Here is a 21097-nt window from a genome sequence, read left to right on the forward strand (position 1 = left end):
TCAGAGCATTGCAGCAGGGGCATTGCCTCAGACAAGAGACCCTAGTCTTGACTCTTGTGTAGCAATATGTTTGTCTATTGGCAAGAAGTATGGCACATTACAGCTTATTCTGGTAAAGCAGCACCAATTGAAATTGGATATAACTGAGAACCAAGTGGAATAGTTTATTGTTTACTATTTAGGCATTCAAAGATTTCAAAAATTCAATGCCACAAACCTCATAAAAGTGGCAAATCTAATGATGTTCCTTCGAAACATTGCGTAGCAGCCGGCCAGTCAAGTTGGAACTGCCGATTTCAGCCAGTTCTTACCATTTTTGTGTGTAATATGCATCAGATGGTCTGCTTCAGCAGTGTAAAGTGCTTATTACATACTTTATTGGCCCTTGTTCAAATATAATAACTGTTAGATAGTGATGCATGTAGCCTATAAAAATCCTGACATGAAATAATAATTGTTTTATTATTTTTATAAAGCTTTAAAGGTCTTTATCCTCCTGAGACCAAACATATATAGGACTTTTGTTTTTTAAGTTCCTCTTATCCGATACATGCCATAGTAGTAAATCTTGGGCGATCTTTAAGAGGACTCCCTAGGCTTTTTAGAGATATCAAATGTTTGGAAGTTTGGTCATGACAGCTTTCTCTCCTTGGTGTATATAAATGTATGGCATTACAATTCAGCACATAAAATCAAATATGAATAATCTCTCTCTCTCTCTCTCTCTCTCTATATATATATATAGATAGATAGATAGATATACTGTATATATATATATATATATATATATATATATATATATATATATATATATATATATACACTGTATATATGTATATACACTACAATGTATATATATACAGTATATATATATAGAGAGAGAGAGAGAGAGAGAGATAGATTATTCATATTTGATTTGATGTGCTGAATTGTAATTAAGTTATTAACAGAGAGAGAGTTATATGTAATTTATTAAAATTTTTTTATGTACCAAACACAATATTTACATTTAAAAAAATATGAAATTGTATTTGATTTCTTTGCTGGGTTATAGTAAGATGCCTTTATAATAGCTTTTAATGTAAAACAATTACATATTTATAATGACAGAGCAGGCTACATACAGTATATAAAAATACATATAAATATCAGTTCCCACATTAAATATATCTAATAAAAATTATTTTTCAGTATTTTTGAAGCTCTGTGTTTTTTATTGTGGTGGACATGATGAATGGAATGGAATGACGATTGAGAGTTATACTTTAAAAGCCTGTTGTATCATATTTGATTCACCCATTTCAACGTGATTTTTCTATAAAATAATGTACATAATTTTAACCAAGCACAAGTTGCTTCAATTCAGCAAATACTCATTTTGAAATAGCAGTAACGATATAAACGTTATGGTCACTTTTACTTTATCAAAATCAGCAAAGATTTCACAGCAAAAAGACATGTGCTTCACAATAGGAAGGTGTATTACTCCAAGAAAAGAACACAAACCTTCACCAGGAGGCAGTAGACATCTAGTACATTGCATACAATAGGTAGCTCAGCAAAGTATTTATAATTTCGAGGCTTCAGAAAATCATGTATCAAATATAATACGCACGGCTTTATAGGGTCAAGTACCTTCTCTATGAGTTCGTAGCATTCCTCCAGTTTCTGAGCTCTGTCCTTTATCACTGTGCTAACACGGTTGTACTCTCTCAGCCACTCCTGATACGCCCCCTCCTCTAGATCCACATATGCAAAACAGAGCGTCCTCAGCCCTACACATGCACAAACATACAAAAATACATGTAAATCCAGGAAGTAGGGGAGGGGAAAAAACCCCCATAAAAACCCTTCAAACAAATGACAAATTTTGAGGAACTCTTCACCTTCTGTGGCAAACTGCTCCAGGTGGACCACAGTCAGGTCTTTATACTGCGATGCCTCATGCAGACGCTCAAATATCACATTATCCTATAATACATGCATGACATCATCAAATTGCCATATAGTCGTAACCATTTGTCATGGCATCTCTAGTATAAGAAATAACATCACAAGGCATAAAAAATTATGGGAAAGTCCTAAGATGTGTATGCACTGTTTATCGTGCCTATTTCTGTCTTTGCTTTAATTATTAGTGTGTGTATGTGTGTGTGTGTGTTTATGAAACACTCACTGCTCCCTTGCAGTACAGTCGCAGTTTGCCTGTAGGTGTTCTGACAATTACTGACATCCGTTTGCGGTTGCTGCGAAAAATTTGAAACAAAGTGAACTCCCAGCTTGTTATATTATAGACCTTTAGTTTGCATGTGTTATATGTGAACTCCTTCTCATGGGTGGGGTGTGCATGTTACATTGTGAGACTTAAAAGCTGATGCCTACCTGGAAAATTCTAGAACATTAAGCAGCTCATAAGACTGTTCTTTTCCTCTCTGAGGAACAGACACAAGAAATGTACACATTAAACAATGAAACCTTCAGAGCTTTGGTTGATTATTAATGATGAAAACACACTAACCGCCTCTATGATGACTGAATGGGGTGTTCTTGCAGTAAAAACAAAACCCAGGCTTTTGGCACCTTTAACCAGCGCTCCTTCATCTGAGAACACAGATTTTTATTAATACTTGTAGTAATATGCACTGTGGCACATGATTCAAGTTGAATACTGAGTGAAAATGACAAAACACAAGTCTTAATAAAGTCTTTTATAAAGTCTTAAAGATCCCATGATAAGGTTTGACAAACAATTTTCTTCCAGTGAAAATTTGGGACATATCAAAAAGTTTTTCCTTTCTGAAAATAGCCAATAGCCTTAGTTAATGTCACAAATCGACAAAACCATACTTTGCAACTTGCAATTACTAGTTAGAGGCAGGTAGTATTAATAATATAGGGGGAGGGGACATTCTCATTCTAGAGATCATTTTATTGGACAAAAATATCTAATGTACAAGATGAGTCATCAATATGTTTGGTGCTTTTTTTTTTTTTTTTTTTTTTTTTTTTTACAAGAGAAACAATGTTAAATGCATATAACTGCTAAAAGTTAGTCACATTTTATGAGTACACTTACATATAGATGGCAATAGCCTCAAAATCTAATAGACTAAAAGTCACAAACCCCCCAATTTTGAATTCATGGTGTCTGATAATTAAAGAAGCAATCTGTAATTTTTTCCTCATTAAAAAAGTTTTACTTCTAAAGACATGAATTTTGCAATATATGACCACTCACATTAAAATGAAGACTCCAGTCATATCAGTAACCTTATAAAGCTGTTTTATTCTACATGGAGAGGGTCCACACATGGGGGCTGCCATGTTAGAATCACATGACCAGTTGTGTACTTCTCGCTTAATCTCAGTAACCATCCTGTTATTTAACCCTTTCACTCATTGATTAAAGTAATCATTGCTGACTGTGAATACTAAATTTCTACAATGGCATCTGAAACTGAAAACTATTGATTTTAAATGATGCTGCATCCAAGCCGCTAGGTGTCAGTGTAAGTCCAAGATGACACAAACAAAAAAGTTACTGAGTGCACCTTTAAAGGTTTGACAATTAAATGGTTGTTAACTTATAAATATTTAAAGCTGCACCTTCAGTTTGATTCACAAGCAAATAGGTCATGAGAAGAAAGTTGTGAAACCTGGTGAGGAGGCCTGGAAGATAATTTGGTTTTCTTCTCGCTCAGGAACAACAGTATGACAAACAGCCATCATGGTTAAAAACTCACAAATCTGAGGGGAAGTGGGCTATAAAGAAAGAACGAAGGACAAATTCTCACTATAAACACTCATAATACATAGAAATGTTTCATTTTAAAATCTAAGATACAATAGAGAACTGCTTTAAAAACTCACATGGTTCTTCTCAATGTTCTGAATAAGAGCTGGATCATCAAACTCTGTTGAATTATGACTTGTAGAGGGAAGCTGACTGAAAAAAGTGAAATATAAAAATGAGATATAACATATAATATAATATAATGACACACAATATACTCTTAGATTTGAGAAGCATTTGTTAAATTACAGGACTGAGATAGAATCAGCTGTATCTGACCTGAAGTCCTCCATGGATCGATCGCTGTCCTGGTCTGGGAAGTGCCTGGAGACAGAGTTATAGATCAGTGGCCACACACACAAATATCAACAAAAAGCAACAGATCAATGCATGCTAATAGAGTCAGAACCATGCAGAGCACACAGATAATGCACGTTCATTGATTTATGAAAGCAATTGAACACTATAATTACCCATATGTAATTCCAGCTATTGTGCACTTCTTAAAATGCATGATGTTGCAGGTGAGTGTGCCGGTCTTGTCTGAAAATAGATATTTCACCTGAGAAAAACATAGAGAGGAAGAGACTGAGAGAGAATTGTGAGAGTATTGCAACTGAGAAATAAACATTAGTAAGATAGAAAAATGTTAATGGTAGGTTTTCCTTACTTGGCCAAGTTCTTCATTCAGATTAGACGTTCGTGCCATTGCAGGCGTATCTGTCTCAGAGTAATACATCTCAACATCCTGCAAACACACATGGAAGACAAAAAGCATTTGTTGTTCACCGCACATTACCTCTCATACACATACTGTACATCATTACTTAGTTATCTACATACCACAGACTTCTACTGCTTTTAGATAATGCTAAAATAATAATGCTTAATGCTAATAATGCTTATTTATAAATAATAAAAAAACATTATTTACAGTAATATAAATCGGGTTTCCAATTGAGGATGCCCTGAATGTCCCAAATGAGAGATTTTTTTTAGGTTTAGTGCACTTTTGGAGACAAAAGTCCCCAAACTATAGCTAAATATACACACATTAAGCATCAGTCTTACCCAGTTGATAAAGAGAGCCTGTGTAAATTTAACCACTTCCAGTGTGACCAGTAGACTTATGGGGATCAGGTTATTATAGAGGATGATGAATGTCAGCAGATTGTACCAGAAGTTCAGGGAGATGTCACCTACACACACAGACACACACACATATATAAATACAACCAGAAAACTTAAAAAAGATAACAAATGCAAATATATCAACATATCTGTTGTTTAGTTCACCTTTGCTAAAAACTGAAAAGATGCTCACAAATACAACATCTAACACACATCTACAAGGTGTGAAAAGGAAAAGCAGAGGCAAGTGAGTGTTTGTTTGCATGTGTATACCTGCACGGGAAAGGTACCAGCAAGCCTCATCTGTGTGCTCTTTATTCCATATGGCGGCACCAATGGAGCTGACCAAAGCCATGACCAAAAGAATGCAGAACAGAACGAGAATCTGCATGTTTGTCACACGTTCAACATTGGAGCGTTTCAGTGGAGCTTTAGTGGAATTCTACAGAATAGAGATATTATATTTAATGCTCATATTATGCTTGTGACCCTTATGAAAATAACAGGTCATAAGAGAAAGTGTAACAACAAATGCAACATGTTTATATACAGTATACACACAGATACATATGACTATTTACATGTACTGTATAGGACTATGTACTAATGTTTTAATAAGGCTGTCAATCAAGTAAAGTTTTTTATCAAATTCATTACATGATGTGCCGATTAATTAATCAAATTAATTACATCTAAATATTTACTAAGAAGGCCCCCAAATAAAGGTAATTTACAATATCATAATTATAAATAAATAAATATTATAATTCAGATCATTCTAATGCATTACACCATATTGTGGCAACAGGCAAGTAAAGCATTTAGACAATACAAAAAATGGTTTTAAAAGTCCAAATATTATTATTTTTATTTCCATATGATTAAACAACCCAAATATTGGCCTTTTTCTGTCTGCACTATTTTTGATTGTTGGTCTATGTAATCGTGTGTCTGACGGATGCCTTTGGAACATCGCACTTTGGTTGTGTTGCATCTCACTAGTTTTCAGCATCTCTAGTCATGAGCGCTGTGTTTTTGGGATGCTGTGTCACAAGAAACATAGTCTGAAACTTTACAAAAACGCATTTCGAGATTCCGGCATTCTATTGTGCTTGGTTATTGAGCCCAAATGCACATCTGTCGGTGGAAGGCTGAGCCTTCCTCCCTGTTGCTCTCATTGGTTTGATGAGGCATGTAGCCTGTACAGCCAGAGCTGACTGCCACCTGCTGCAACAATGTGGTTTATCAAGCTTGAATTGCTCTGATGGTAGAAACATTACTTATTACAGAATTTACATACCGGTCGGGGGCATGACTAATTGTGTTATTTTTTTTATATAATTAATCACACTAAATTATTGCGTTAAATCGACAGCCCTAGTTTTAATCTATTGCGGTATAAAATAGTGCTGTTTCAGGAATTTCAGATGGTTTTACCATTAAATTCATGTACCAAAGGTCTGATTATGATTTTGAGTATTGTGGCAGTACCTTGGTACAGTGAAGGTATCTGATGGTAATACCATGGCAATTACTTGATATATACCATGATAATACAGAATGCTTAGAATATTCATGAAACATTGTATTTACATGGTACTCCAAGGTATTTCAAAGAATACCATGGTATTACGATGGTACAACTGTCCATAAAAACATGGTAATACCGTTGTACTTTCAACAACCTTAAATTTGACAAGTCTACAGGTGAATATAATTTCAAACGAAGGTAAAATTTCACTTTGTTTTTTTTTTTAGACGACACTTACTTGCATGAGTTTGGAATCATGTCCAGTGTAGACTACAATTCCAACAACCCACTGCGTGTTCCTGAGCTGAGCGCCTCGTAACAGCACCTGGTCCGGCCCAAGTGGAACTGGGCTGTAATATAAAACAGCAAATTATCAGTGTGTGTGCACACGTGTATGTGTGCAGAGACATTATTAGTGGTTTAACGTACTTGTGGTTGTCTAGGCGCAGTGTTCCAGTGAAGTCATACAGGTGTCTGTTTGGCCCCTCACATTCTAGTCGACCAGATAAAGCCATCAGTTCCTCCAAAGACTGAATACTTGCTGTGAGAGAGAGACCCTGTACACACACATACACACAATATTGTAACAAAACTTACAGCTAAAAACACGTTCATATTAAGAAACACTTTTGCGACATGCAGCTGACCTGTCGGATCTTCAGGTTGGTCTCTCCATCTAAGTTGGATGTTTCAGTATAACACATGGCCTGAGGTTCACTGTTAGAACAACAGCAGTTTGATTAAAACACAACTGTAGCGCACAATCATAAATATTAAACTCACACTGATGTTAGGCTTTGTTCACACTGCATTCGATTCTGCTCTTTAGGACTGACTGCCCGCAATGTCATTTAGCAAGTGATGAAATCAGATTCCTTTGTTTTTGGCAGTGTAACCAATATCTGTTATACAGTATGTACACCTGTCTGAACAAAGCCACAGAATCCCCGAAACGTCACCAAAACCACACTTAACATACTTCTCATATCTCACACAGGTATAAATATAGCTACAGCACACACACAACACAACAAACCCCACAGATAAACAAACACAAACACACACTGCGGTGCTGACCTGGAGGACACTATGACCATGTCAGCTGGGAGATGCTGCCCATTGGTCACCTTGACTATATCTCCCACTGCCACCTAGTGGACAGGTGCAGCATTGCAACAGCATGAGAAAGGAGAGAGAGACAACAGTGCATGAAACAAAGAGAAGAGCTGCAACACAAAGGAGGATGAACAAAAATCAAGAGGAAAATGTAAAGAAAGATTGGGGAGAGGTGAATTGAAATAAGCAGATGCTACCAAAATAAAAACAGTTTGCATGAGGACAGAAATGAAAGCGTCATTGAACAAAAAGGATTGAAAACGAAGAGAAGTGGGATAAGAAAGAAGAGATGGAAAGAGAGAGAAGGTGAGGGTTACCTGCTTCCAGATTATGGTCTGCCATGCTCCATTACGCAGAACTGGAAAATAATGACATTGTCAGAAAAACTCTTCCCATAACATACACAATTACATGCATACTAAATGATTCTAATAGTCAACCTGTTGTCTTCTTCTTGTTCACTGTGTTGTCTGCTTTGTGTCTTTTCTGTAAGAACAAGATATGTGAAACTTATCAAGTGTTTGCAAAACATAGTCTAGTCTGTGGTATATAGTGTTTAAAGTCAATCCAGTGTACCATTCAGCAGAATACTCACATAATCCTCAATGATCTCCTTGATCCCAGCCACTGTCAGAATAAAGATGAGCGGCACCAGCGTCGTGTAGCGACCCGTTGGTGAGACATCAGGGATTTGCTGTATTTGAAAATGTACACAGATCACTTACATAAAATCAAGTGCTTTACTCAGATGCTGAAATTACGTGCTTTATGTTTCAAGTGCTGATGGATAACTGCATCTCTAATTAAAAAAACAAAAAACTATTAGACAGGTATAAGAGAATGCCTGAATAAATAAGTAAAACAAAACAACATGATGCAAAAACTTTTGAGCTATTTGGGTTAATCTCACAAAGAAGTGCCCAGGTCATATTTTATCTTAAAATCAAAACACAGAAACTTGTATTTTTCTTAAATAAAATGAAACCTGTTTTTAGGACCATTAAGATTTTTAGCATTGTTATTGTCATGACAATTGAGAACATTTCCCCTACAAATTCTCAGAACTGTATAGCAAAACAAATCTTATTTTCATTTCTGTAATTATCAATTCTGTAATTCTCATTTTTGTAATACAGTAGCGAAAATAATTGTATTTGGAGACAATGGTTTTTAAAAATCAGCATAAATACAGTACAACAAATAATGTATTTTACAATTTAAATAATATATATTTTTATTAATATGACCATTTTTGCATTACAATAAGCTACTTAGAATTGGGGAAGGCATGTTTAAATGTGCTTATTACATGGCTCTCTGGAATATTCTATTCTGATTGGTCAGTGGTGCCATCTAGTGGTCTGATATTTCTGATGAACAACCGCACATCCACATATCATACCGCTCATCCGGGTATTGCGAGCCATCTTTCCTGCTTCTCGGATCACTGTGTAATCTCTACTAGTAAGCTAATAAAATAATTTCAACTAAAATCAATGTTTCATGTGCATTTATTTATTTATTTGTCAAGTAGTCTTGTAATGAGCTGGATAAGGAGCTGTCAAATAGTCATTTATTACAAAATAAATACCAATAGAACACCAACGCAAACTGGAGGTGGATTTCAGCTGTTCAGCAATTTCTTTCTTCACACATAATTACATAATTTCAACACAAATCAATGTTTCATGTCCATTTATTTATTTATTTGGTTAGTAGCCATGTAACAAGCAGAATGATGTACAGTCCGCTCCGATTCACATCGGGGTCCTGATCACCCTGTTGGGGCTTATTTTGCGATAATAACTAGCTGACTGTACATTATCCCTTACTTAACTGTCATAATGCATAACGGTCTAAAATAATAGGCTTTATTTTCTTATTTCTTTCTTTTGATTTTGGAGTGAAATATGGCCCAGACATTTCTTGACAGTTTTCATGAGATTAACCCATTTAGCTCGTATTCTGTTTGATGCGTTACCGGCCTAAAGGTTAGATCAATATCCAACACTGAGAATGTATAGTGACTCAAAGTGGATGAAAGTGTCATAGTGGACCACTTCCAAACAGAATCCATCCATTTCAAGAATGGATATGTTGGCAAACGACTGAAAAGTCTGTACAAGCAGTTCAGCTCCCCCGATATCCTATTGCAACAGCTCAAAAGTGGCACCTATGTGTAATAAATGTTCTTTGAGATCAAAACAGAGACAGTTTGGACAGGTGCGAGTGTATTTGTGTGTGCCACAAGTGTCATACCTGCATGAGAGCGATGAAGAGGAAGAAAGCATTAGCTGCTCGTCTGATCTGTTCATACAGAAAGCGCGGCAAGAAGGTAAGGATCCCGTATTTAGCCGTGCTAGAGAGGTAAAAGGGGAAATTGACGATATATCTCTTTAGTAAGTCATCTTTCACCCCACTTTTGACTTTTTTAGAATGTCTATATATACACATCCTGGACCATTATAGCATTAATTTTGGATTGGCTCCACTTAGGTTTTGCGAAAAAAGCATTCGCAAGTGTTTTGCCAACACCCACCTGCTTTCAATGCCTGACACATTACTGGCTAATGCATTTAAATGTAGATAAACAATCCCAAAATGAGTGTCTGGGCTGTTCCGATGGATGTTTCTCTCCGTGTCAGTCAATTAACTGTATTGATCAAACTATAAGTAGCTCTTGAATAGCTGATTGCAGCAGTAAATGTTTTGCAGTCATTAAAATAGCTGTGAAGAAACACTAAAAATAACTTCAGGGACTACACATTTGTCTCCATCCCAAGACTGTCAATCTAAATCTAAACAAGTGTCAGTATGAATCTGTTTGTGTGGGAGTGTGTTTGTATCCGTATGGGAGGCATGTACTGTATAAATCCAAGCGTAGGCACGTTCCAAGGACTTTCACAGCATTATATGGATAGCTCACCCACAAATTGAAATTGTCATTATTTACTCATCCTCATCTGTATGACTTTCTTTCTTCAATGGAACACTAAAGGAGATGTTAGGCAAAATGATAATCTCAGTCACCATTTACATTACAAATGGCTTTGAAATGTCATATGGGTGAGCAAATGGACAGAATTTTTATTTTTTGGTGAACTAACCCTTTAATGTACTGTTTCTATGCAACAATACAGTACTTGTGAGCACAAGTATGTTTTTGGTGTTCTCTGTAAACATTACACCCTTCTGGGTTCATTGGGAACGAGTTCACAGCCTAACACACTCCTTGCAACCCAAACTATGGCCTCAAACAGCAGCTCAGTAGCTGACCTGGAAGTACGGTGGGCTATCGTTGACATCAAAGAGCGCCTGAGACCATTCATACGATCCCCTTCATTAACATTCAGTGGTCTAATCACACACACACAGTAACCCACACCACCGTGACCATGCTGCATAGTACTTGGGGATACCCTAAAAGACTGATGTGGATGATATAACTACCATGCCAGCCTGAATGATCCCTGGCATTGACCCGAGCTATTGTGTACTGCTGGATTTGTCGCTCTGGTTACTCTTTGATTGACAGCTGACCAGTTGATGCCAATGCCATGGGAAGCAGAAACCGGTTTGTAAATAAAACATGAGGATAAAGGAAGAAGAAAGAGATCTAAATAAATCTAATAACAATTTCCACTGCTCCAGTAAAGAGAGGCATTATGCAGAAAGGTTGATGAATGGAAAATAGCGGAATGATTCCTGAAATTAGCCAATGACAAAGCGGATTTGGGGTTCTAGGCCCATGTTAATGTTGTTACAGGAACCAAAATAGAGCCTTTTAGAGCAGAATCCAATCTTCAGGTCATAAAGGCAGATCAATAAAGTGTGTGTTAGTGAGTGTGTCGATATTGAGAGGTTCTGTTTGAGCTTCTATATGAGTATTTGTGTGTGTAGGGCACTATTATACACTGGCAATCACCCCTTGACTATGAAAGTTTTAAAGGATCCAAATCTATCTGGCTTATGGTCTGAGTATTTAGCTAACACTGAGAACATTTGAGAAACTAATCCCATTTACAGGTCAGGTAAAAACTAATTGATTTAATGGCTGGTACACACAGGCCCGCCCAAACTCCAAATTATAGGTAATGGGCCCCCCTCCTCAGTGTGGGGTTGAGAGATGCACGTGCCGGTATATGTTGGAACGCCGGTATTTGTCGCAGGCAACAAGTGCTCACGATCTCCAGCAGGTGATCTCCGGATGTCGTAACACTATCGGGGTGTTGAACTATCTCTCTTGGGTCCCCCTCCATGGCTGGGCCCCAGAAAGCTCTTCCCTTTTTTCCCCCTTATGGGCGGCCCTAGGTACACAAGTCTATATGACAGGTCTTTATTGGAGTCTTTCACAGACTGGTCCACTTTAGAGACCTCATGACGTCCAAAAAGCCTTTTGTTCAGGAACTGCAGATGAACTCTAGCCAAGCAGAGCTCGGAACATGACCTTGGAGTACTCTCAGGAAATCTTTGATGGAGTACTTCACTTAATGGAGGCTATTTGGATGTCACAATCAAGTCGCACCTGCATAAAGTTAGCATGGAATTTCCCTGAGGGCAATGTTTTTCTTAGCTTGATTAAAGTATTTTACAATCAATCTCGTAGTATTACTGGCTAATTAAGATGATCTGTATTGAAACAACTGCGTCCTTGCTGTGGCATAAAACACAGTTAGAATATTGTGTGTCATTTAATAATTAATGCAATAACAGGTACAATGAAACGCAATAAGATATTGAAAAGAGAACTACAGGAAACCAACAACTTCCTAAAAGAAGAGTAAAAAATTGTGCATGGATGGCAGGTAGTGCACAGAATCACACAAGAGACGGATTAAGCACTTCTTTCAATTGGTTCTATAGGTATGACTTGATACATACAGTATATAGTTATTTAATCTTTTACAAATCACAAGCCAGAAATTTGGTTATAGGCAGCAAATTATAGGAGGATATAGTCATGGGACAGAATGCAAAACATATTCTCCTCTAAACTGCTGATCAGGCTGCTAAAAAAATTTTTTAACACCATGTCAGCTTCTTAAGCCGTTTCATGGAAAAATCAAGCTAAACAACTAAAAACTTTTTTTCTTGTTGTTTGTTTCTCTAAAAATGCATAACAAATAGGTAAAAATATAGATGTTTAAGATTGTTTTGTGTGTGTGTGTGTGTGTGTGTGTGTGTGTGTGTGTGTGATATATATATATATATATATATATATATAAACAATACTGATTCTGGACTGACTTTGTCAACAAAACATTTTTAGGATCCTCAAAGATTTCTGCAGATTAATACTTACTATTTTTGCCTATTTTTAGGATTTACACATTTTAATTTCAAAGCACAATTCTATCAAATTAAATTGTGTAATGTTTAACCAAATTAAATTAATAAAACTTAAAATATTTAGTTTATTTATTTATTTTTTTATTAAAGATTACTCAATTCAATTGGATGGAATTCAGTTAATTTTACATTTTTAAATTATTATTATAATTTGTGTACACTAACTATAAGTCTGTCGAACTAAAACATACTAACCTTTCTAACATATTACTTACAACAGCGATATGATGGTTTACAGCCTCTAAAATAATGTGAATGTTCTATAAGGAAATAACAAATTCACTATGAATAATCAGTGATTATGCCTTTAACTGCAACATTAAACCAATAGAGAGGCTACAATATTTAAATCAATGTAAATTGTGAGACTTTTCACACTCTAAACAAAGAATACAACTGAATTTGCATGCAATTAACCCTTTTCCTATTCACTAAAACAATGTCTTAAAGATTCCACTATTTAAGCATCCCGTCAATGACTTACCTGACATGGTTATCACAATATTTGGTGGTCTGGGGCCGGTTGAGAAGTACAGTCCGCGCTGTGGCATCTATCGGGTCCGCCTGGGATGTGGTTCCGGACATCTCATCCTCTGCCTTGCGGTAGCCGGTGGACGAGCACGCGGGTCCTGCACCGTTCGAGTGATGGGAGAGAGGCGAGGCTAGCGTGAGTGCGCGTGAAAAACAGGAGGAGGAAGAAGAGACATAGAAATGTGGTTTATAGTTCAGTGCGGTGGCCACTAACACTACTACTGTAGTGTATGCTGATGCAAGCCACCCCTAATGTCATGACGTTCCCCTCTGTGTTCCGCCCTCCCTTTCATTCTGCACATCATCATCAGCAGCATCCACGAGCTCCGTCACCAATACAGCATACGCTCGACGCCCACGGGACCCCCCTCTATAGAAAGTGCTGATGGGTGCACAATGGCGCAGCAAACACCACGGGCGTTTCACCTTTGTAGGAAACCTTGTGCATTTGTTTCTCTTTATAAAAGCCTTTTTTCGGCGGACATCGCCGGCAAACACCTGGTTAGATAAGCTGGAAAAATGCAATGGGCTTCAAAGCGACATTTTGGCTGTGGCTTAAACCCTATCGAGCTGGCTACCTCCTAGACAGCATTTGACAACCGGACGCGAGCGGCGCGTCGTGTCTAAAGCAAATCGTTCCCATTGCAATTAATAATTTTGTCTACACTTGCTGTCGCGTTGCGCCGAGTGAACGGATTCCCCGTTCTATTTTTGACGCGCTGCAGAGCTACTCCATTAAACCGTCCATCTTAAATGAAATGATTTTGCTTACCAAATATCATAGGTGTGATTTTTTGTCATGTATTTTGCTTGTTATATATTTAAATATCCGTTACATCGAAATCAGCTTGTGATGTTTCTGCTCTCTGATCTACTCATTTAAATTATATTGTTTCAAACAATATGTATACGCAGTTATTGCAATAATAAAATTATAAGAACAATTACAATTTATAAATGTATAGGTTATTCACCCATTTAACTCTCAAGCTCAACTGATAGGCCTGTTTGCCGAACGTCATTTAGAACGTCCACTTTGACGCGTATAGTTACAGTTGCGGACAATCAAACGTTCCAAGTGTTTTCTAGCTAGGCAGCTCACTAGGTTTTGAAACACAGCCGCCCAGAGCAATTTATAACGTCTCATAAAACACAAATTTTCATGCTGTGAAATTTTTTTTTCCTTCTTCTTCTTCTTCTTCTATCGCTTTTACTATGACTTGAATCAACCCATAAATGAATTAAAGGTGCTATATGTAAGATTGATAAACAAGCGTTTGAAATGGGTACTGCAGTCCAAATTCAAAATATTGGAGAGTTGTCTGCCCCGCCCCAGACTCGAAGCTCATGCGGGTTGCCAGAATTTTGACACGTAAACTAGCCAACTCAGCATCCGTTTTAAATGATTTCTGGGCTTTAAGCTGTCTCCATCTTCCAAAGGTATCTCCAATATTTATCCTTGATTTACTACGCCTCTGGTCATGGTGGATTTTAGACGGATGGTGAGGCTTTTTAGGTCGGGTGGAATCTGTTACCTCTGATCCAGTTCGTTTGCTGGCTTCCATGGCTGCAGCAAGCAGTGTTTGTCTGCAAACTTGTTCAAATCTGGCAACCCGGAGGTGTCAAAATACTATTGGGGAGTGTGCAGTGGGCGGGATCACACAGGCCAAAACATAAACAGAAATTCCGGCCCTGAATTGAAACTTAAAAGTAGAATATACTGGCTGTAGCATTGTTATCAGAGAAGCCCGTATTTCAATTTAGCATGTTTCCTAATTCTCTAATGACATATTATGGTCATTTTATGATTAAGTACAGTAAAAATATGACATATAGCACCTTTAACGTTCAGTTTTTAACTTTAATTTACCTTATAGGCAAATATAGGTGTCATTGCAGATGTTATATGTTAATTTGGGAATGAGAGCTGACACAGTTTAATCCAGAACATGCTCTTATTCAGATTTATTTAAAGATTATTTTAAAAAAAGGAAAGAAAAACATTGAGTGTATCCTCTCTGGGTAACTCGTGTATTACAAGTGACCCGGCAGAAACGTGTTTTACATATTTTGGATTTTTTTTTATAAAATCCCGCTTAAAAGTATTCAAACACACAATAATTCCATAGGCTGTCACTGGAAAATAGCAAATGTGGCAGGGCAACGGTTGCTAAGACAGGATTGGTCAGAAGCGCTTTTAAGGCGGGGCTTAGCGAAGTGTCAGTTGTTCATATTGGAATATTTAGCAATAAACGTAAACTATATTGTTTCTATACTTATAATCAGTGTTGGGCTATTCTAAAAAAGTAATTCATTACTAACTACTAATTACATCTTCTATGGTGTAATTAGATTACTGTACTAATTACTCTGTCTGAAAATTTATTGCATTACTTATTACTAATTACATTCTAAAACCCTTATCAACCCCGACCAGATGAAAAACACAAGGATAGCCATGAAATTGTTCTTTTAATTCTTTCAAATAAATCATATAAAATCAAATAAATTATTCATGAACTAGCCAAAGAAATTAAGGGGGCTGCATTTAATTAGAAAACATCCATTTTGACATAAGACATTCAATATCGATTTTAAATTCACTATTGTTTTATATAGAATTGTTCTATAGTCTGTACAGTATTTAATGCAATTACATCAGAAGTAACTGTAATTAAATTACTGAAAAATTAAGAGTAATCCCTTACTTTACTTTTTCAACAAAAATGTAATTTAATTACAGTAATTAATTACTTAGTAATGCATTACACCCAACACTGCTTATAATCAACAACCTAAAACCAATAGTTTGATATATTCCTATGTTTTTTTTATTCAATTATATAATTCGCATTGCTTCATAGAATTGTAGCATGTTCCTTCGTGAAAGACGGTAAGTACACACTGGGTGGTTCTGTCATATCAGCCTTCCTAAAACTATCAACTATCAAACTATCAATTCAAAACTTATTTGAAAAGTATAATTTTTACTTTTGAAAATAAAAATGAAAATAACCCAAAAATGCAGGACGATAAGAAAAATAACAATTGATTAACAGGCAGTTTGATCCAAGTTTTTTCAAGTTTTTAGTCTCTTTGCTATTCTGCATATGTGTGGTAATCCTTTGTGCGTGCGTTGCCAGCTAGCTGCTTCTTTTGAATGGAGAAGCGGCTGTGCTGCATGTATGTCATAGAGGCAGCCGGAGGCGGCAAACTTGAAGGTATTTTCTATGATTTTTTGACCTGTTTGCTTACCTGCATCAATGCATTCAGTGTCTACAATGTCTAAGGAAATTTGCCCTCTCAAATTAGCTAGCAGTAGTTAATAATCATCCAGCCAGTTTATAATTCAAGATTGCTTGGTCATGCTTTGTAAACTGAAGTTGACTGTCATAAATGACACATTTCTTTAATACAAAGTCTATATTTTTTGCCTTTAACTAGCTAAAAGTAATACTGGCTAATAATAATGATATGATGGATAACAAGATTATAATGTTTCAACAACAGTAGCGAAGCAACTGCAGTGCAGAGCGTGCACACACTGTTCAGAGAGGACACACAGACTAGGGATGGACGAGACCACATATCTTATCCGATACCAAGTACTTTTAGGCCATATCACCGACATCTAGCAGAAACTCCACCATTAATGGCATATTTTTTATGTGTTTATATCAGATGTCACGTTTTTGTTCCTCATTTGAATAAAGCCGAGAAATCTAAATTTTTTGATGCTCTCGACCGTCCTCAATGCTTTGTCCATACTGCTGTCAATCCCACAATGCACCTCGCGAGGGTGGTGCTCGGCTTCCATAGGAATGAATTGAAAATGCTCCCTCACCTTCGCTCACCACACGCCAGTGGAAATGTATGGTTAGAACTCTTTTATGGAGGTTTTATGACAAGCCTATGGAAAAAAAAAATGGGAAAAATACTTCCGGAGCTGAATAGGTTCGCGGGGCATTGTTGCACTCTATAAACTCATTTCAGTGACGTCACTTTTCAGCGGTCATACAGTGACATCTCATGAAACGTTTTGTGTAGTGGGTGTTCCTTGTCATCTTGATGCAGACAGATATGGCCCTTGAGCAGTGCCTGCGCCTTTAAATGAAAGGCTTTTGTATTCTTTGTGGAGTGAACGCTGACGTGAGACAGAAAGGGCTCGTTGTCTGGAAAGAAACCAACTTCTCTTACTGAAGAGACACAACGGAGGTGAACCTGTTACACAAAACGTCCAGAGATTGCCCAAGGCGGCCCAAATGACACAGTGGGAGAGGGTTTTTGACTTTTGTCTGTTTGAGAGACTGACTGGAATAGGAGAAGTGACGTGTGTAGCCCATCTCTCCACACCCGCTTTCGACCATGCACCAGCTGGGTAAACTCTCCTGTCACATCCAGATAGCTGTTATTTACCTAGCTTACATTATTTATTATGTGCGGAAAAAAAATATTATTTTGAAGTCTTTGCTGCGACAACATTTGAGAGAGAATCGCAGTGATCAGCGTGGTGAATGGCTGTGTTTCAAAACCTAGTGAGCTGCCTACCTAGACAACACTTGGCACGTTTGATTGTCCATTGACGTGACGCAAAGGTTACTGGACGTGTCAAAGTGGACGTTCTAAATGACGTTCGGCAAACGGGCCTATCAGCTGAGCTTGAGAGTTAAATGGGTGAATAACCTATAGATTTATAAATTGTAATTGTTCTTATAATATTATTATTGCAATAACTGTGTATACATATTGTTTGAAACAATATAATTTAAATGAGTAGATCAGAGAGCAGAAACATCACAAGCTGATTTCGATATAACGGATATTTAAATATATAACAAGCAAAATACATGACAAAAAAAAATCACACCTATGATATTTGGTAAGCAAAATCATTTCATTTAAGATGGACGGTTTAATAAATTGGCTGGAGTAGCTTTGCAGCGCGTCAAAAATAGAACGGGGAATCCGTTCACTCGGCGCAACGCGACAGCAAGTGTAGACAAAATTATTAAAAATTACTGTCTCCGCAGTTTTTAATCAAATTACTGTGTAATTTATCAATTTATTTTACAAAAAACTTCAGATAAATATGCATTACAATGTCACTCTTCATCCCACCCCACGTAAAAATATTAACGCTTCCGTTTATGAGAATATTTTACCAAAAACTGCGCCGTCCACGGCAATCTCCCATTCGTTCCAATGGGGAGTTCTGCAGAGCTTGTCAGAGTGAGCAACTGTAACCAAGGGGGGCAGAGCTTAGCAAAGGGTCAATTATATAAGTAGTTTAAGGGTAAAGGGAGAAAGACTTGATTACGTCACTCACAGTGCGTCATGGGAGTGTGGGTTGCTCCAAAGCAAATTTTGCAGGCTTCATTGGCCGTGGTTCTCTGATTGGTGAACGGATCTCTGCTGTACCATGGGTAATGTAGTTGTTTTCCAGGAATTCCACTAACAAACACACTATTTAAGCAATGAAGTTGAAATAACGCAGATGGATGGCTTCAACAGAAGCATATAACATCTTTGAAAAACCTCGGAGCTCAAGGTAGGTCTGTCTTGAAATGTTTATAAATTATCGTTGTAAATCAATTTGTCTATCCAATATTTTAATTCGATTTTTACTTCCGGAACCAGACTGTTGCGCTCTATTGGCAAAAATAACTATTAAAATCATATGCAATCGCTGATTCATGTTGTTTTAACTGTTGTTGAGAATCTTAAATTATATGTGACATCATTTTATTAAACAAAAGATATACTGTAAATGGTGAAATTAAACATTTCTCTGTTATGTTCATGTTTTCTCCAGTTAGCTCACTTGTGTGTCTTGTTGTGGGCATGTGTTGAGTAGTCTTGCAGGATGCAGACAGACCCTTCTCACAGCTGCCTAGGGGCTTCACTATTATGGATCGAAACCCACTATACATGCTCACTGACCGGCAAGGAGTCACTTCCTGCTCAGTTGCTCCTTTTTTCCTATGAAATGGAAATTTTGCCTGAGGCCATAGATATTTTGATATTTGGCAAAAGTGTTCCTTTCTTATAAGTCAAACTGCCAATATTATTATTTTTATAAGTAATAGAAGACTCAAAACAGTGGAAACAATTGCACGTTTTAGGATGAATTAAATTAAAAATTTGCCCAATAATATCATACTTTATTACACAGATCTCTGGAATACTTGATTCTGATTGGTAAATTGCAGCATTTTGTGGTGAACTATATCTGTATAATAATGATCTCTAAACTGTATAATTGAGCATTGTCCCAGACAACCAATTTCAATGTCTCTCATATCACTCTGCAACTTATCGTTTCACATAATAAAGTAATTTAAATTCAAATTAATATTTTATGTCCATTTATTTATTTAGTTGTAGCTGTGTAATAAGTGGGGTAATGCACAGTCAGCTGTTCATTCACACATTAGTTATTTTTGTTATAATGGCTGGCTGACTGTACATTTATCCCTTACTTATTGCAGATCTTTATAGTAAGCATTATTAGGACAGAGCAGAAAGTAAGATTATATTTCCTTTCAAAATAATTGTTTAACTTGCACTTAAAGGACAGGTAAGCAGGAAGTACTATAAAAGAGGTGTGGCTCAATATGGTGGAAAAATTCCTCCATGCTTCCTCTCGCTCCATATCAACCATTTCAACTGAATGTTCAATCATGCAAAACCATAATCAAGAGGGATCAGATAAAACACGGACCCACGCACACACCCATAGACACACACACAAAATCTCTCATGCTAAGGAGGGCCATACATCCATCAGAACTTCTTGGTTTTTATGAGATTGCATTCTGCAGGGGGCTTGTATACTTGTAAACAACATGAATTTATGTTTTGAGGTGCAGGACATAAATATAACAAGCACCCATCTCTTTGGTGTCAAAGGCGAGCTTGGCCACTGATGACCATCTTGCCACTAACTGAGCTATCAATAAACTTGCAATTATATACAGTGTTCTTATATTTTAGCACTGAAGACATAAATGTGATATTATCTGGTTATAATATATAGCTAATGTACCTTCCAAGATGACACTGGACTGATTACATTTAACTGTAACATAAACTACAACAGTGAGCTGGTGGCCTGCCTCACAAGTAAAAACCAAAGTGCAAGTAAAGAGAATTCCTTAGTAGAATCAACTCTGGACCAGGACCAAGGAATCAGATATAACCCACTTTTCACCACATACCTCACATCCCACTCTGAAAGATCACTTTCTTCTTGTCACACTTTTATCTTCTCCCTCCTCCACTTATTCTCCCCGACAATTCGCTCCTAATGATCGATAAAAATCCCATGAGATGCATCTTCGATTTTATTCAGGGACAGATGAAAGCCTCAGTTACTCACAGATGGCCAGGCAGACGGACAGTTAGTACCTGATTAACATCACAGAACTGTGGAATCAGCATCATGTTGGTAAATGATTTGCAGTACACTGACTGGGCATATAACCAGTTTACTCAAGTTTCATTGTGGACACAGAGACTTCAGTTCTGATTATTTTTAAGTTGTGCTGATAACACTATGAAGCTGATTTTGCCCTCAAATGAAGAACAATAAACACTAATTGTTTGTTCAGTTTTCATGAGCAGAATATAAATCATGTGTGTCACCA

The 21097-nt window shown here is 36.9% G+C and overlaps 1 protein-coding gene across 6 annotated transcripts in view; it reads right to left on the reverse strand.

Annotated features, from left to right (window-relative positions):
- The window catches only part of LOC127434415 (phospholipid-transporting ATPase IB-like), a 74469-nt gene that overhangs the window by 37762 nt on the left and 15610 nt on the right, over nt 1–21097 (reverse strand). For 2 of the 6 annotated variants that reach the window (XM_051687145.1, XM_051687147.1), the window contains 21 exons: nt 13405–13549; nt 9831–9930; nt 8167–8265; nt 8012–8057; nt 7889–7929; nt 7533–7606; nt 7103–7172; nt 6885–7012; nt 6694–6805; nt 5198–5366; nt 4865–4992; nt 4464–4541; nt 4267–4355; nt 4073–4117; nt 3871–3946; nt 3657–3762; nt 2519–2601; nt 2383–2432; nt 2177–2246; nt 1887–1971; nt 1636–1775 (listed from right to left, as the gene is read on the reverse strand). In XM_051687145.1, the coding sequence (XP_051543105.1) occupies nt 1636–1775; nt 1887–1971; nt 2177–2246; nt 2383–2432; nt 2519–2601; nt 3657–3762; nt 3871–3946; nt 4073–4117; nt 4267–4355; nt 4464–4541; nt 4865–4992; nt 5198–5366; nt 6694–6805; nt 6885–7012; nt 7103–7172; nt 7533–7606; nt 7889–7929; nt 8012–8057; nt 8167–8265; nt 9831–9930; nt 13405–13549 (1934 nt within the window). Of the gene's footprint in view, nt 1–1635; nt 1776–1886; nt 1972–2176; nt 2247–2382; nt 2433–2518; nt 2602–3656; nt 3763–3870; nt 3947–4072; nt 4118–4266; nt 4356–4463; nt 4542–4864; nt 4993–5197; nt 5367–6693; nt 6806–6884; nt 7013–7102; nt 7173–7532; nt 7607–7888; nt 7930–8011; nt 8058–8166; nt 8266–9830; nt 9931–13404; nt 13583–21097 lie in introns of those variants that run through there. The other 4 variants (XM_051687144.1, XM_051687146.1, XM_051687148.1 and 1 more) reach the window with 3 other exon arrangements.

The sequence above is a fragment of the Myxocyprinus asiaticus genome, chromosome 44 (assembly GCF_019703515.2).
Source record: "Myxocyprinus asiaticus isolate MX2 ecotype Aquarium Trade chromosome 44, UBuf_Myxa_2, whole genome shotgun sequence".
In the NCBI taxonomy this organism is placed as follows: Eukaryota; Metazoa; Chordata; class Actinopteri; order Cypriniformes; family Catostomidae; genus Myxocyprinus; species Myxocyprinus asiaticus.